The sequence below is a fragment of the Zalophus californianus genome, chromosome 1 (genome assembly GCF_009762305.2).
Source record: "Zalophus californianus isolate mZalCal1 chromosome 1, mZalCal1.pri.v2, whole genome shotgun sequence".
NCBI classification, from domain to species: Eukaryota; Metazoa; Chordata; class Mammalia; order Carnivora; family Otariidae; genus Zalophus; species Zalophus californianus.
Window position 1 is genome coordinate 7428249 of NC_045595.1, and position 16131 is coordinate 7444379.

At 46.9% G+C, this 16131-nt stretch overlaps 1 protein-coding gene and 1 long non-coding RNA gene across 2 annotated transcripts; both read left to right on the forward strand.

Moving 5' to 3' along the window:
* Positions 1-1222: 1222 nt before the first annotated feature.
* LOC113916107 (complement C3-like) lies at positions 1223-4495 on the forward strand. Its single transcript, XM_027581963.2, has 5 exons — positions 1223-1284; positions 2563-2608; positions 3649-3736; positions 4050-4139; positions 4376-4495. The coding sequence occupies exons 3-5, from the start codon at positions 3674-3676 to the stop codon at positions 4493-4495; spliced, it is 273 nt and encodes a 90-aa protein (XP_027437764.1). The 5' UTR covers positions 1223-1284; positions 2563-2608; positions 3649-3673.
* An 872-nt stretch (positions 4496-5367) lies between these two features.
* LOC113918782 lies at positions 5368-6820 on the forward strand. Its single transcript, XR_003518684.1, has 4 exons — positions 5368-5455; positions 5543-5631; positions 5733-5868; positions 6302-6820. It is a non-coding gene; the product is annotated as an uncharacterized LOC113918782 (long non-coding RNA).
* The last annotated feature ends 9311 nt before the right edge of the window (positions 6821-16131 follow it).

Consider the following 16131-nt stretch of genomic DNA (forward strand, 5'->3'; position numbering starts at 1 on the left):
GACAGAGCCTGAGTTGGCAGTTGTAGTTGATCTGTGACAGTGTAGATACCACAAACGCTCTATCAAAAAGAAAAAGTAAAACCATCTATGTGGGGAGAGGGGGCAGTGAGTCACTAGACCCCAAGTTAGGGAAATTACTGAGGCCTCACTGCCCATACTTGCTTTCCTCCCCGACCCCATTGCATTTGAGCCATGTTTTGCTGCTTCCTTTGTGCTCAAATCCTCTTCTTGCTTCCTTTCAGTTCTCTGCCCAGGATGACCTAGAGATCAAAGCCAGTGGCAGTGGGAGAGGCATAATCTCGGTAGGTCTGGTGTCCCACCATGAGGTCCTTAACTGGAGCCCAGCACCACCACCACCACCACCCTTGCTGGTGGGAATAGAGACAGTCTATTGTAAGACAAGATTGAAATCAGCAATATTTCCAGCTACCATTTAGGGCACTACTATTTGTTAAGGACACCTCGAAACCTGCCCCTAGAAAGTTGGTAAAAATATGGACTCCATTTAACAGGTGGGGAAATAGAGACTCAGAAAAGTCTTCACTTATTATGAGTCAAGAGTCAGGAGAGGTAGAGGCCAGAGGTTTTTAGACCTGTCATGCTGAGTCCCTGAAGAGGTGTCTCTTTCTTCACCTCCCCAAAGGAAGATTCTCCCTCCAGCATGCCTTCCAGTGCCCGGAGAATGACTCCACCCTTTCCCCCAACATCTAGGGGCTCCATTATATCTTCTGGTGCCATGCCCTGTGGCCCAGGAGGACAGACCTCTTGTTCACTAAATTTGAACAGCCTGTTTTCATATTTCTGGCAATGGAGTCACAGTGGAATCTCTGCCTTTGTTGTGTGACTTTGGGCATGTCCAACTCCTCCATGAGCCTCTGTTAAATTTAAATTAAGTAAAATTAAAAATTCAGTTCCTCGGTTGCACTAGCCACATTTCAAGTGCTCAATGGCTACATGGGGCTAGTGGTTACCATATGGACAGGTAGACACTCTTTCAATTACTGCAGAAAGTCCTACTACACAGAGGTGGTCTAGACTCTAAAGAGTGTTCTGGTCACTGCATCCAGAAATTTGGGGGGCACAGACTTTGCTGTGACTTATCCACAGGGGCAGAACCTGGATAGGCGAGGACTGGAGTAAGAAGGAAGGGAGTGGGTGGGAATGATCTCTGACACCTTCCCTGCCCTGGCAGATCCTGACCATGTACCACAAGGTTCCCAGAGTCTGGGGAGGGCACCTGCAACCTGTACCACCTGAATGTGACTCTCCATAGTACCTTGGAAGGTGAGCATAGACCCAGGGATTCCCAGACCTTCTTTTTTATTATTTTATTTTAGTTTTCATTCAGTAAGCACATGTGTTGCCTTATTCAACTCTTCAACAAATATTTATTGAGCATTTACTATGTGTCATGCCTTGTTTCTGGACTCTGGGAACACAGGCATGAACAAGAAAAATACCCCTTCTTCTCCTGGAGCCCACAATCTAGTAGGGGGAGACAAACAATAATACAACAATAAATAAATTATACTCCTACTGCTATTTATTTATAACAATCTGCATTATAAAAAATAAATATATAGCACACTAACAGGTGATGAAAACTACCATACAAAATAAAGCAGGAAAAGGTGATACACACTTGGAGGGGGTCCAGGGGAAGCACTCTGAGGAGATGGCATTTGAGCTCAGACATGAAAGAAATGAGAGAATGAGCCAGGAAGGATCTGAGGGAATAGCATTCCAGGCAGGCAGAACAGCAGGTGCAAAGGCCTAGAGACAAGAATGAGCTCACCTGGTTTGAAGAAGCCATTGTGGCCACAGAAGAGCAAGGGGTAGAGTTTTAGGAAAAAGAGTTGGAGAGGTGATGGGGGCAGATGGTGTAGGGACTCATGGGCCACAGTGAGAACTTTGGTTTTTGCTCAGAGTGAAGTGGGAGCTATAGAAGGTTCTGAGCAGAGGAGGGATATGATGGAGCACAGATTTGCACAGGCTCCTTCTGGCACAGACTGTAGAGGGCAAGGGGCAGAAGCTGGGAGACCAGGGAGGAGATGACTGCACTGGTCTTGCAGGAGATGATGGGTGCTGAACTGGGGTAGGGGGCTGTGGAGATGATCAAAATGGGATTCTAGAGTTCCTAGTCTGGGGTACCAAGGAGGAAGAGACAAGACTCTGCCATTGGGAGCTCACCGTAGGGATGAGAGGAATAACCTTCAACAGCCCCAGGACTTTAAGGGACTAAATGTGACCAAGGCTTTGGCTCGGGTTGCATTTCTTAATAATAATAATAATAATAATAACAGTAGTAGTAATAGTAATGGTAGTAACAATAACTGACGGTTATAAAGCACTAATAAGGCACTGTGTTAAGTGCTTTACTTGTATTAACTCATTTAATCCTACAACTCTGCTGGGTTGAAAATATTATGCTCCCCATTTACAGATCAGGTAACTAAAGCACAGAGAGTTTAAGCAACTTGCTCAAAGTCACACAACAGAGCCAGGATTTGAACCCAGGAAGCTGTGTTACCCATCCTCTAAACTCCTGCCTTCTCTCTGCAGATAATAAAAAGGGGGAAGAGACCTTCCAGCTCCAGATAGAGACAAGGTTAGGGCACCAGGATCTTGGACTGGGCAGGAGGAAGGCCTCACTTCCTGGTATCCAGACTCCTTACGTGTTGAATGGAGGGTGGGAACCAGCCACGCTTCCTTCTCTATGCTTCCCGCATCCTACCACCCATCCTGCCCTCCCCTGCCCATTCCCCTGCCTGCCTCCCACCCTGCCCACCCATGCTTGTCTACCAACCTGCTCCCCAGTCCTGTCCCTCAACCTGCCATGTCCTGGGATGGTGGGCTCCATCACGGCAGACATGCTCTATGTCCCAGATGCCCAGAACTGGTTCTAAGCCCACAGATCTCTCCGTCCTCATCTTCTCGAGACATCCCAGCCCTCACCCCAGTTCTGCCCTGTCTCCCAGATGCCCTCACCCAGGTCTGCCCCAGATAAAAACATGTGTTGAGCATCTGCTGAATGCCAGGCTCTGTTCTAGGAACCGAGGGTACAGTGTGAACAAGGCAGCTCCTCTGCCTGGTGGAGCTCATAGCGTATCTCAGGGGAGATAGACAATAACAAAAGTCATCCAGAATCAATGTAAAATGACAACTGTGACTAAATATGGCAAAGGAGAGATCCAAGGAGCTACAGGAGAGCAAATTAGAGAATGATTCGGTGCATAGGCTGGAGAAGGCTTCCCAGAGGGAGTGATGGATCAGTGGGAATTGCAAAGATGCAAGGATGTTTCAGGATAGAAAAAGGAGTGAGGACTCCAGGCAGAGAGTCACAGCATGTGCCAAGGTCCAGTGCAGGAGAGAGACACTGAGAAGCAATCACATGAAGGCTGGGCTGAGAGGAGGTGAAGCGGAAGGGTGAGACAAGACGCCTGGTAAATGTTGTTAAGCAGGGAAGCAACCCATCAGACTCCCAGTTGCTAAATCTGTAAGCTTGCTGAGGGCAGAGGAGTAATGGGGAGATCCAGGAGGAGGCTGCTGACTGCCTTCATCCAGGCATGAGAACAATGATGGCGGTAGGAGCACTGGGCAGAGGCAGGAGGAGAGTGGGAAGAGATACTGGAGCTGTGAAATCCCCAGGTCCCAGGGAAATCAAGAGGCCACAATGAGCATCATAGAGGTCTCCCTGCTCACCGGCTTCTACCCCAACCAGAATGACCTCAAACAGGTAATGGAGGTCCCACCTGCCTACTCCTGAGCAGGGTGGGGCTGCCCTAGCAACATCCCACACTCCCCGTGTGAGCACAGGGGTCAAGGTCCCCAGGTTAATGCCCCGTGTTCTGTAGCCATGATCACCTCTGATTGCCTCCCTCCATGACCTTAGACAAATCCTTGCCCTGATTGTGCCTCAGTTTCCCTGACACTGGTGTTGGTAGGACAAGGGCTGGAAGCTTGAGAGTTACTTCACACTGACTAGAGTTCCTAGAGCTGGGGACCTCAGGGGGTCTCTGCCAACCTGCAGTCCTCACCCTTTGCCCCAGCTTTGTGATGGTGATGTGGAGATGTATGCCTTCCAGTATGAGACCAAGATGAATTCCAGTGACAACACTGTTGTCCTCTACCTGGAGAAGGTAAGGAAGCCTGGGTGGCCCCCTCCAGAGGCCTATGGGCAGCCTGGTGAGCACGGAATCCATGGTCAGCACCTTGGGCAGTGTTACCAGAGAATCATAGTGCCCGAGGTCAGCTCCCCAGGCTGCAAGGCCACGTTGTCAGTGCTTTGGTCAAGGCCCTGTGGTCAATGCCCCATGATCAGTGGCCTGGTCAGCTCAGACAGGATTCCCTTCCCGTCCCCGACCCCGACCCCCAGCTTTCCCACAAGGAAGACACAGTGCTGGGCTTCCGGGTCCACAGGATGCTGCAGGTGGAGTTCCTGCAGGCCGCTCAGGTCACCATATATGACTACTATGAGCCTTGTAAGCACGGGTAGGGGTTGGGGGGTGGAGGGGTATCCCGCTAGGGGACTGCGAAGGACTGGGTCAGGAGGGAGGGATGAGGGGCAGGGCCGGGAAGGGGGCTTGGGGCGTGGCTGAGAGGGGCCTGGGCATGGGGGGGAGGGTACGGAGAAGGGTGCTGAAAGGGACCGACAGGGGTGTGGTGATAAGGGGCGTGGCCTTCCTGGCTGGTCAAAGCTGTGGGGAGTCTGGAAGGGGATGGGACGGAGAAGTGACTGGGCTCGGCCCCGCTGGGCAAGAAGAGCAGTCTTCAAGGGGGAGGGGCCTGCGGAGGGAGTGACTGGGCAGGGCCGGGTGGGGTGAGGGGCTGGGGGGCTTCGAGGGCGGAGCCAGGGGTCCCCAGGAACGCTGGCCCAAGCCGACCCCAGGCACACGCCCCTCTCTCAGCCCGGAGGTGCAGCTCCGTCTACAACCTGCCCACAGAGCAGTCTTCCCTGCGGAAGATCTGTCACAAAGATGTCTGCAGATGTGCGGAGGGTGAGGTCCTGGGGACCCTGAGGCGGAGGCTGCCAGGCTGGGGATCCAGGAGCCATTTATCACCTCCTGGCTGTCGTCTGGACGGAGTTTAGACAGAGAGAGATATTGAGACGGGAAAACAGAGACAAAGAGAGACAGAGAAAAGGAGACCCAGAGACAGACTGACACACACAGCTGGGCACAGCCAGAAACGGAGGGAGACGTAAAGAGACTCAGATGGGAGAAGGAGACCGAAAAGAGACATAGAGAAAAAGAGAGAGAACCTTGACCCAGAGACCTAGAGGTGGCTGGCCTGGGGCCAGATGGGGGTCAGATGGGAGGAGGCCCCCTCCCTCAGCACAGCCAGAGCAGCTGCCCTCCTGAACCCCCAGAACAGTGCCCATCTCCGAGGAAGGACAGCACCCGACTGAGGCAGGAGGAGCTCCAGGCAGCAGCCTGTGAGACAGGCGTGGACTTCGGTGAGTGCGGGAAGTGGCGGCAGGCAGGAGGAGGTCCACCTGCAGGCCAGATGCCAACAGGACACCCTCCTGCCCCTGCTTTCCCAGTGTACAAGGTCAGGCTGAATCTGTGAAGTCCTCCACCTCCAGTCCCTACATCTATTACAACATGAAACTCGAGGACATCATCAAGGGGGGTATGTCCAAGGGGGCAGAAGAGGCAGTGTGAGGTTCTACCTTGGGGATCCCAATGGGCCAGGTCTGTGTACGCTCACACATTGGGTCTCCTCTTCTCCAGGCACAGACTCTGCTGTGTCCCTCACCATGAAGAAATTCATCTCTCACACCACCTGCCATGACTCCCTGGGGCTACAAGGACAGGAGACATACCTCATCATGGGCCAAATTTCAGACATGTGGAAAGTCAAATCTGAGTGCGTGGGGGCTCCTGCTGTCCCAGGACTCAGGTGTAGGCCCCCTTCCCTACCCCAGCCCAGTCCCTATCAGCGCCAGAAACCCTAGGTTTCAGGGCTGCCCTGAAGGGAGGTACTGACCATGCACTGCACAATTCCAACGGGGAGGGGGGGAAGAGGGGGGACTCTATTTGCATGTAGATGCTGTAGATGTAGACAAAGATTCAGTTTTCCAATAGAGGGAGGTAAAGAATCAGAGGAAGAGGAGACCTTTTTTTTAATCCCCAGCCATGTGGGCTACAGGCTGGGGGCCCCAAGATGGCCCTGTGGAGTGGGCATGACAGGCCTTGGCCCTGGGAGGCTGCCTATCAGGGAAGAGAAGCACAGTAGGGAGGGCTCCATGCCTCCAGGGCACGGGGCTCTCCTCACCCTCCTTGCCGTCTCTCCCCCACAGTTACATCTATGTCCTGGGCAGGAAGACATTCTTCATGCAGTGGCCGGCCGATGGGGATGTGGGCAAGAAGGAATTGCTGGACCACCTGACGGGATTTTCAGACTATATGAGCACTCATGGCTGTGAGTCCTGAGACTCTGAGGTCTCTACTGCCCTCAGGAGGTTGTTTCCAAGCAGGCACAGGCCACTGGCCTTAACTCCAAATAAAGAGCATGGAGTATCATACCCAAAGTCCATACATTTGTCCCTGCTCCAACATTCATCAAGGACCCTGCACAACCAGCCCCAACACTGCAGGGACCTGCCTCCTCCCTCTCCCTCCTACACCATTTCAATTACACCGGCCTTCTCTGTGTCCTTCCAACACCCAAGTTGATTCCTACCTCAGGGCCTTTGCACTCACTGTTCCCTCTACCAAGTACACCCTTCTTCCAGATATCTGAATGTATTGAACACTTCCCTTATTTGGACTTTCTTCTTTCTCATGCCTGAATAATAGTCCAGAGTTTAAATGTTTAAATGTTGCTTCCTCAGAGGTGCCTGGGTAGCTCAGCTGGTTAAGCATCTGCCTTCAGCTCAGGTCATGATCCCAGAGTCCTGGGATCAAGCCCCGCATCAGGCTCTCTCCTCAGCTGGGAGCCTGCTTCTCCCTCTCCCTCTGCTGTTTCTTTCTCTTTCTCTCAAATAAATGAATAAATAAAATCTTTTAAAATCTTTTTAAAAATGTTGCTGGGTGCCTGGGTGGCTCAGTCGTTGAGCATCTGCCTTCGGCTCAGGTCATGATCCCAGGGTCCTGGGACCGAGCCCCACATCGGGCTCCCTGCTCGGCAGAAAGCCTGCTTCTCCCTCTCCCACTCCCCCTGCTTGTGTTCCCTCTCTCACTGTGTCTTTCTCTATAAAATAAATAAAATCTTTAAAAATAAATAAATAAATAAATAAATAAATAAATAAATAAATAAATGGGCATTTCTCCTGCCTTACAATGTCAGCTCCTTAAAACCAGGGGCCATGTCTGTCTTGTTCACTGCAGTATTCTCAGTTCATACAGCAAGGGCTGGTACATAATAGGTGCTCAGGAAATGACAGTTGAATTAATGAATGAGTTATGAATGAATTTGGTGCCTACCCTGTACCTGGTCCTGATGGAAGATTTGATGGGGAGCCCCAGGCAAGTGGGGGGCTGAAACAAGGGGCAAGGAAAAGTGAATGAGTTTCATCATGTGGCCTGGGATGGGAATGGGAGACCTGCCCAGCCAAGGCAGCAGCTCATGTGTCTCCAGGGACCCCCAAGTGCTAAGGGACTGCAAGGCATCCAGGATGGCTTGATCTTGGGGTGTCAATGAGGGACTGACATAAGGGGGAGAAAGAGAAAGATGGGGCAGGGAGGCTGCTGGGTGGGCTGACTTCATAAAAGGTTTTGAATACCAGGCTAAAGGATTTAGTCATTATCAAGGGTAGTAGGGAGCCATGGAAGACGTTTGAGCAGGAGAGGAACTGACCAGCCCTGAGGTAGAAGGCCCAGCTGAGGTTGATGGATGAGAACTGAGTTGATGGCTAGAAACCTGGGGAGGAGGCTGGAGCTGTGGGGCCATAGGCTAGCATGGTGGCAACTGCCTGAGTTCAAATTCTGCCTCCACCTCTTCCTGGGGCTGTGTGACCTTAGCCGGTTACTCACCTCTCTGTGCTTTGGTTTCCGCATATTTAACGTTACTTCCCTCGGAGAGTAATTGTGAGTGTCAGCATATAGTAAATATTCAATAAATTCTCACTGGCCTTTCGATGAGGAAGATAAGAGGCCATGGGAGAGAGTGGAGCTGCTAGAATCCACAGGTCAGAGAAAAAAATCAGGTCAAGCAACCCCTGCTCAAAGCCCTCCCAAGCTCCTATTGCTCTGACACCACAGCCCTCAAGGCGCTGTACCATGGCCCTGTCACCAGCCTGACCCCATGGCCCCCCAGTCTCCACCTCACTCACTCCAGCCACACTGTCCTTCTCCACGGTTCCCACAAACTCCTAGCTCCTTCTTGCCTCTGGGCTGTTGCATAAGCTGTTCCCTCTGCCCAGAACACTTTTCCTGTGACTGCTTTCTCTTCATCCTTCCAGTCTCCGCTCAAAGACTCCTTCTCCAACCACCCTGGCTAGATGTTTTGGACCCTATCTCTCCCTGCAATCTGCTTGTTTCCTTCAGAGTAGATGCTACAGTGCATGATGATATGCTGGGTTCTTTACTTACAGCTTTGCTGTCTGTCTCCCACACTGCTGGGAGCCCCAGGAGAGCAGAGAGGCGTCTTAGTCACAGATATAACGGCAGCAGCCCACGCGGGGCCTGGCACACACAGTAGGTGTTCATTTTGCTGAATTAAAGACTGAATAAATGAAAGAGAAGAAAGGGAGAGGGGAAAGAGGGAGGATAATGGAAAGGAGAAGCAAAGAAGCCAGCAAGCAAAGGGGAAGACAGGCTCATGGCTCGTTTCTGTACAGCTCTCAAGCTAAGAATGTTTTTTTACATTTTAAAAGAGTTTGAAAAAAAGAAGATTATGTAACAGAGACTGTATATGACCTGAAAAGCCTAAAATATTTATTATCTTGTCCTTTGGGTGGGTGGGGGGGAGTGCCTATCCCTGAATTAGTGCTTTAGTTATCAATTGCTATGAAACAAATTACCCCAAAACTTGGAGGCTTAAAGCAGTAAGTATTATCATTTGCAGTTTCAGTGGGTTGGGAATCCATGGGGAGCAGCTGAGTTTCATGGTTTGGGCTCAGGGGTCTCTCATAAGATTACAGTTAAAATGTCAGATGGGGCAGCTGTCATCTGAAAGCTCGGCTGAGGCTGGAGGAGCCACCTCCAAGGTAGCTCCCTCACATGGCTGGCAAGCTGGTGGTGGTTAGTGGGAGGATTCAATTCCCTGCTGCGTGGACCTCTCCACAGCGTTCCTTGAGTGTCCTCATGATATGGCAGCTGGCTTTCCCCAAAGTGAGTGATCGAAGAGAAAAAGCAAGGAGGAAACCATAGTGCCTTTTAAGAGCTAGACTCAGAAATCACATAGCATCATTTCCACAACACTCTGTGAGTCACACGAGCCAGCATGATTCAGTGAGGACCAGGACTACACAGGGCATGACTGTCAGGAGGCAGGGGTCCCTGGAGGCCATCTTGAAGGCTACCAACCACAGTTAGTGGCAGAGTTTGGGATCTGAACCCAAGCAACCTCGCTCCAGAGTCTATGCACTCACCACCATGTACAGATGTCTCTCTGTGGCAAAGGGTGAGCACATTTGTAAAACAGACTTCATTTTTTAGATAAGTTTTAAATTTACAGAAACAGGGCACCTGGGTGGCTCAGATGGTTAAGCATCTGCCTTTGGCTCAGGTCATGATCCCAGCGTCCTGGGTTCGAGTCCCACATCGGGCTCCCTGCTCCTTGGGAGAAGCTCCCTCTGCTTCTCTCTCTCTCTCTCTGTCTCTCATGAATAAATAAACAAAATCTTTAAAAAAATAAAATAAAAATAAAAATAAAAAATAAATTTACAGAAACAGTGAGAAGACAGTACAGAGTTTCCATATACCTCTGCAATTTCCCTATTATTAACATCTTACATTACCATGATGCATTTGTTATAAAGTAGCAAACCAATACTGATACATTTTGTTCCCTGAAATCCATACTTTAGATTTCCTTAGTTTTCACCCAATGCCCTTTTTCTGTTCCATGATCGCATCCAGAACACCATATTACATTTAGTCTGTGACAATTTCCCAGACTTCTCCTTGTTTTTTATGTCTCTAACAGTTTTGAGGAATCCTGGAACCCTTTTGAGGGATATTGCAGGATGACCATTTACTGGGATTTATCTGATATCAGTTCTATCATGATTAGACTTGTGGGGTTATGGGTTTAGAGGAAGGATGCCACAGAAGTAAGATGACATTTCCATATTATATCAAGGGTATGTAAATCAACAGGATTCATGACTATTGACGGTGACCTTGATCAACTGGCTGAAGTAGTGTTTGTCAGGTTTCCCCACTATAGAGTTACTACCCCTGCTCCCTTTTTCATAGTGCACTCTTTGGAAAGAAGCCTCTCTGCACAGTTCATACCTAAGGGAAGTTATGCTCCCCTCCCTTCAGGGCAGAATATTTTCTTTTTTTCTTTTTTTTTAATAAATAAGTTTTTTTTAAAGATTTTTTATTTATTTATTTCAGAGAGAGAATGAGATAGAGAGCATGAGAGGGGAGAGGGTCAGAGGGAGAAGCCGACTCCCTGCTGAGCAGGGAGCCCGATGTGGGACTCGATCCCGGGACTCCAGGATCATGACCTGAGTCGAAGGCAGTCGCTTAACCAGCTGAGCCACCCAGGCACCCGGGCAGAATATTTTCATAAATTATTTGGAATTCTTCTGCATAGGACACTAGTCTCTTCTCCCCAATTTATTAATCTATTCAATCATCAATTGTATTAATTGGAGTGTAGCCCAATATTACTTGATTTTCTTGCTTCAAATCATTCTCTTTTGGCCATCGGGAGCTCTTTCAGTTGGCTCCTTGTAGGTAAACTTAAACTTTCACATGTACTACTAAATTAGAGCCTAATAGAGTTGGAAGTTTATATTTTCACTGCACCATACATTGACGTTTTTATTTTTTATTGAGGTGAAATTCACATAACATACAATTAATCATTTTAAAGTGTACAATTCATTGGCACTTAATATATTTAAAATATTATGCAATCACGTCTCTCGAGTTTCAAAATTTTTTCATTGCTCCAGAAAAACACTCTGTCTCCATTAAGTAATCAGTCCCCACTTCCCTCTACCTCCCAGCCCCTGGTAACCACTAATGTGCTTTCTGTCTTTATGGATTTGCCTATTCTGGATATATCATAAAAAGAAATCAGGCAATGGGGCGCCTGGGTGGCTCAGTCAGTTGAGCCTCCAACTCTTGATTTCAGCTCAGGTCATGATCTTAGTGTCGTGAGATTGAGCCCCAGATGGGCTCCGTACTCAGCCCAGAGTCCTCTTGAGATTCTCTCTCTCCCTCTGCCCCTCCCCCCACTTGAGATCGCCCTCTCTCTCAAATAAATAAATAAATAAAATCTTAAAAAAAAAGAATCAGGCAATATGTGACCTTTTATTTCTAGCTTCTTTCACTTGACATGTTTTCAAGATTCATCAAAGTTGTAGCATGTTCTTTGTTCTCTGTTTCTTTTATGGCTGAATAATATTCCATTGTGTGGATACACCATATTTTGTTTATCCATTCATCTGTCCTTAGACATCTGGGTCATTTCCACCTTTTGACTATTGTAAATAAGGCTGCTGTGAACATCAGTGTGCAAATACCTGTTTGAGTCTCCCCTGAAAATATCCTGAGATGAATCCCACTTGGCCATGGTGGACAATCTATTTAACGTGCTGTCAGATTCAGTTTGCTAGTGTTATTTACCCACTAGCTCCTGTTCTCCTGGTTACCTACCAGCTGCTGGTTGAGGGTTGCCCCAAAGGGCATTAACAGCTGTGCATGCTGAGAACTAAGAAGACCCTGAAGAAGAAAATAGAAAAATGTGTATGCCTTCTTGAGGTAGGATTTGCATTGCATGCAACTGTCCACAGCAGGTGCAACTGAAATCCAGGTGGGCCAAGGAGATGGAAAGCAGGACACTAAAATGTTATACATACAGGTATAAAATAGATACAATACACAGATCTACATGTGTGTACACATAAATATATAATTCCTCTCTCTGAGGCTGCATGATGTTCCAATCCTACTTTTCTACACATTTGTTTCACTCTTAAATCACGTCAGTCGCGCATGAACAAAATAGAAAATTTAAAAATCAGTAAAGGTTATTAGCTTAATCACAGAAACCAACCAACTCTGGCTAATTTAACCAGTAAGGTTTATTTAGGAATACTTAGGAGTGGGGGCATCTCGATGGTGCAGTCGGTTAAGCGTCTGACTCCTGGTTCCCACTCAGCTCAGGGGTCTGGGATCCCACCCCACGAGGGGTTGCAATCCACTTAGGGTCTGCTTGAGATTCTCTCTCCCCTTCCCTTATTATTTTATTATTTTTATTATTATTTTATTATTATTTTATTATTTATTATTATTTTATTTATTTTAAAAATAAAATATTTTTAAAAATAAAATAATAAAATAAATATTATTGTGTATTATTTATTTATTTTATTATTATTTTATTATTTATTATTATTTTATTTATTTTAAAAATAAAATATTTTTAAAAATAAAATAATGAAATAAATAAAATAGGGCGCCTGGGTGGCTCAGTTGGTTAAGCGACTGCCTTCCGCTCAGGTCATGATCCTGGAGTCCCGGGATCGAGTCCCGCATCGGGCTCCCTGCTCAGCGGGGAGTCTGCTTCTCCCTCTGACCCTCCCCCCCCTCATGTGCTTTCTCTCTCTCTCATTCTCTCTCTCAAATAAATAAACAAAATCTTTAAAAAAAATAAATAAAATAAAATATTCCCACCCGGAGGTTCTGGTTCTTATCAAGATAGAACAAGCACATTCCATCCTGTGTCTCCCAGAAATGCATGGAGCAGCTATCTGAGGACTCTGAAAAGTAAATGGATTAAGAGAATATAAAGACAAGCCACAAATGGGAGAAAATATTTGCAAAACACAAATCCGATAAAGGACTTGTATCCAAAATATACAAAGAATCAAAGAATTCTTAAACTCCAATGATGAAAAAACAACCAGATTTGAAAATGATCAAAGACCTTTTAAAAAGATTTTATGGGGGCGCCTGGGTGGCTCAATCGGTTAAACGTCTGCCTCCGGCTCAGTTCATGATCCCAGGGTCCTGAGATGGAGCCCCACATCGGGCTCCCTGCTCAGTGGGGGGTGGGAGAGCTGATTGTCCCTCGCCCTCTGCCCCTCCTCCCTGCTTGAGTTCTCTCTCTCTCTCTCTCTCTCTCAATTAAATAAATAAAATCTTAAAAAAAAAAAACAAAACAAAACACAGAGACAGTATCAAATTCTGGCAAGGCTGTGGCACAATAGAAACTCTCATTCATTGGGATTTGGGAATTCAGATGATATAATCGCTTTGGAAGACAGTTTGGCAGTTTCCTACAGAGCCAAACATAGTCTTACCATACAATCTAGCAATTGCACTAAGTATTTACACGAGTAAGTTGAAAAATTATGTCCAACTGCACACAAATGTTTATAGCAGTTTTATTCCTTTTTTTAAAAAGATCTATTTATTTGGGGTGACTGGGTGGCTCAGTCGTTAAGCGTCTGCCTTCAGCTCAGGTCATGATCCCAGGGTCCTGGGATCGAGCCCCGCATCAGGCTCCCTGCTTTGCGGGAAGCCTGCTTCTCCATCTCCCACTCCCCCTGCTTGTGTTCCCTCTCTTGCTGTGTCTCTCTCTGTCAAATAAATAAAATCTTAAAAAAAAAAGATGTATTTATTTATTTTAGAGAGAGAGAGAGAGCACCAGCAGGGTTGGGGGGGGGAGGCAGAAGGAGAGAAGCAGGCTCCCTACAGAGTGTGGAGCCCAGTGAAGGGCTGGGGTCAATCTCACCACCCTGAGATCAACACCTGAACCAAGATCAAAAGCTGCTTAACCAACTGAGCCACCCAGGCACCCCTATTTCTAATTTCTAAAAACCAGAAGCAATCAAGGTGTCTTTCAATAGGTGAATTGAAAAACAAACTGTGGGACATCCATACAATGGAATATTGTACAGCAATAAAAAGAAATGAGCTAACAAGCTCCAAAAAGACATGGAGGAAACAAATATATATTGTCAAGTGGAAGAAGTCACATGAAAAGGTTATATACTGTGTAATTCTAACTAGGTGACCTTCTGCAAAAGACTAAACTATAGAGACAGTGAAAAGATCAGTTGCCAGGGGTTGGTGAGGGTAGAGGAAGAGGAATACCTAGGTGGGGCACAGGGAATTTTGAGGACAGGGAAACTAATCTGCATGATCCTGTAGGGGTGGATACATGACATTATGCATTTGGAAAAACCCACAGAACTGTACAACACAAATAATGTATGAACCCTAATTAAACTTTATTTTACTTAATAATACTTAATTTACCTTACTTAATAATAATGCATCCATGTTGGTTCATCAATTATAACAAATGTACCATAAAAATGCAAGATGTTGATAATAGGAGAAAGTGGAGTAGGGGCAGGGGATATGGGAAGCCTCTAAGAGGCCCAATTTTTCTGTAAACGTATAAATGCTCTAAAAAAAATGAAATCTGGGCTCCTGGGTGGCTCATCTGGTTAAATGTCTGCCCTTGGCTCAGGTCATGATCCCAGGGTCCAGGGATCGAGTCCTGCATCGGGCTTCTTGCTCAGCGGGGAGCCTGCTTCTCTCTCTGCTCCTCCCCTCTGCTCATGCTCTCTCTCTCTCTCTCAAAATAAATGAATAAAAATCCTTAAAAAAATGAAATCTATTTTTAAATTAGGATTTACTTATTTATTTTAGAGACATGGGGAGGGGCAGAGGGTGAGGGAGAGAGAGAATCTCAAGCAGACTCCTGCCTAGCGTGGAGCCAGACAAGCGGCTCCATCTCACAACCCTGAGATCATGACCTGAGCCAAAATCAAGAGTCAGGCGCTTAACCAACTGAGCCACCCAGGGGCCCCAAGTCTTCTTCTTCTTCTTTTTTTTTTTTAAGTAAATGGTAGCAATCTGGTTGAGGAAGGAAACCGTAACTCAACTTGTCACCAAACCAGCAATGACTTTGTCATTATTTTTCCTCTGGTATTTCCCAGCCTAGACTTAAAAGGCAGCCCAAAACTCAGAACTACTCACTAGGTGAAGACAAAAAGAACTCTTAAAAAAAAAAAAAAAACTGGTCTGAAGAGCAGGAAAGGAGGATGTATGGGTCATAGAGAGCGGGTGGTACACCCAGGATAGATCCAAATAGCACTGCAACGTCTTGGAAAACTGAACTGATACTGGAACCATGTCCTGGAGAAAGTGGGTTGCGAGTTGCAACCTGAACCTGAGTTAATTGCCTGGCTGCACGCCAAAACAAAACATCAACATTCTCCATAGGATTAGAACAAAATCCAGGGTGCCTGGGTGGTTCAGTCAGTTGAGCAAGGCTGTCTTCGGCTCAGGTCATGATCTCAGGGTCCTGGGATGGAGCCCTCTATGGGGCTCCCTGCTCCGCAGGGAGTCCGCTTCTCTGCCCCTCCCCTAGCTCGTGCTCTCACTCATTCTCTCTCTCAAATAAATAAAGAAAAACTTTTTTTTAAGATTTTATTTATTTGACAGAGAGAGACACAGCGAGAGAGGGAACACAAGCAGGGGGAGTGGGAGAGGGAGAAGCAGGCTTCCCGCTGAGCAGGGAGCCTGATGTGGGGCTCGATCCCAGGACCCTGGGACCATGATCTGAGCCGAAAGCAAACGCTTAACGACTGAGCCCACCCAGGCACCCCAGGAAAACTTTTTAAAAATAAAATAAAATAATAAAAAATAAAAAATAAACAAAACCCAGCATATCGTAATTTAACATTGTGTTATATAGAATATTCAAATTTTCAAGAATACAATCCAAAATTATTCAACATATGAAGTAGGACATTCCCAACCACTCACAAAGAAAAAGAAAATCATCATACACAAACCCTAACATAATGAGAATGTTAGAATTATCAAATACTTTTTTTTAAAGATTTTATTATTTATTTATTTATTTATTTATTTATTTATTTATTTGAGAGAGAGAGAGAGAGAGAGCATAGAGGTAGAGTAGGAGGGAGAAGCAGACTCCCCACTGAGCGGAGAGCCCGATGCGGGGCTCAATCCCAGGACCCCA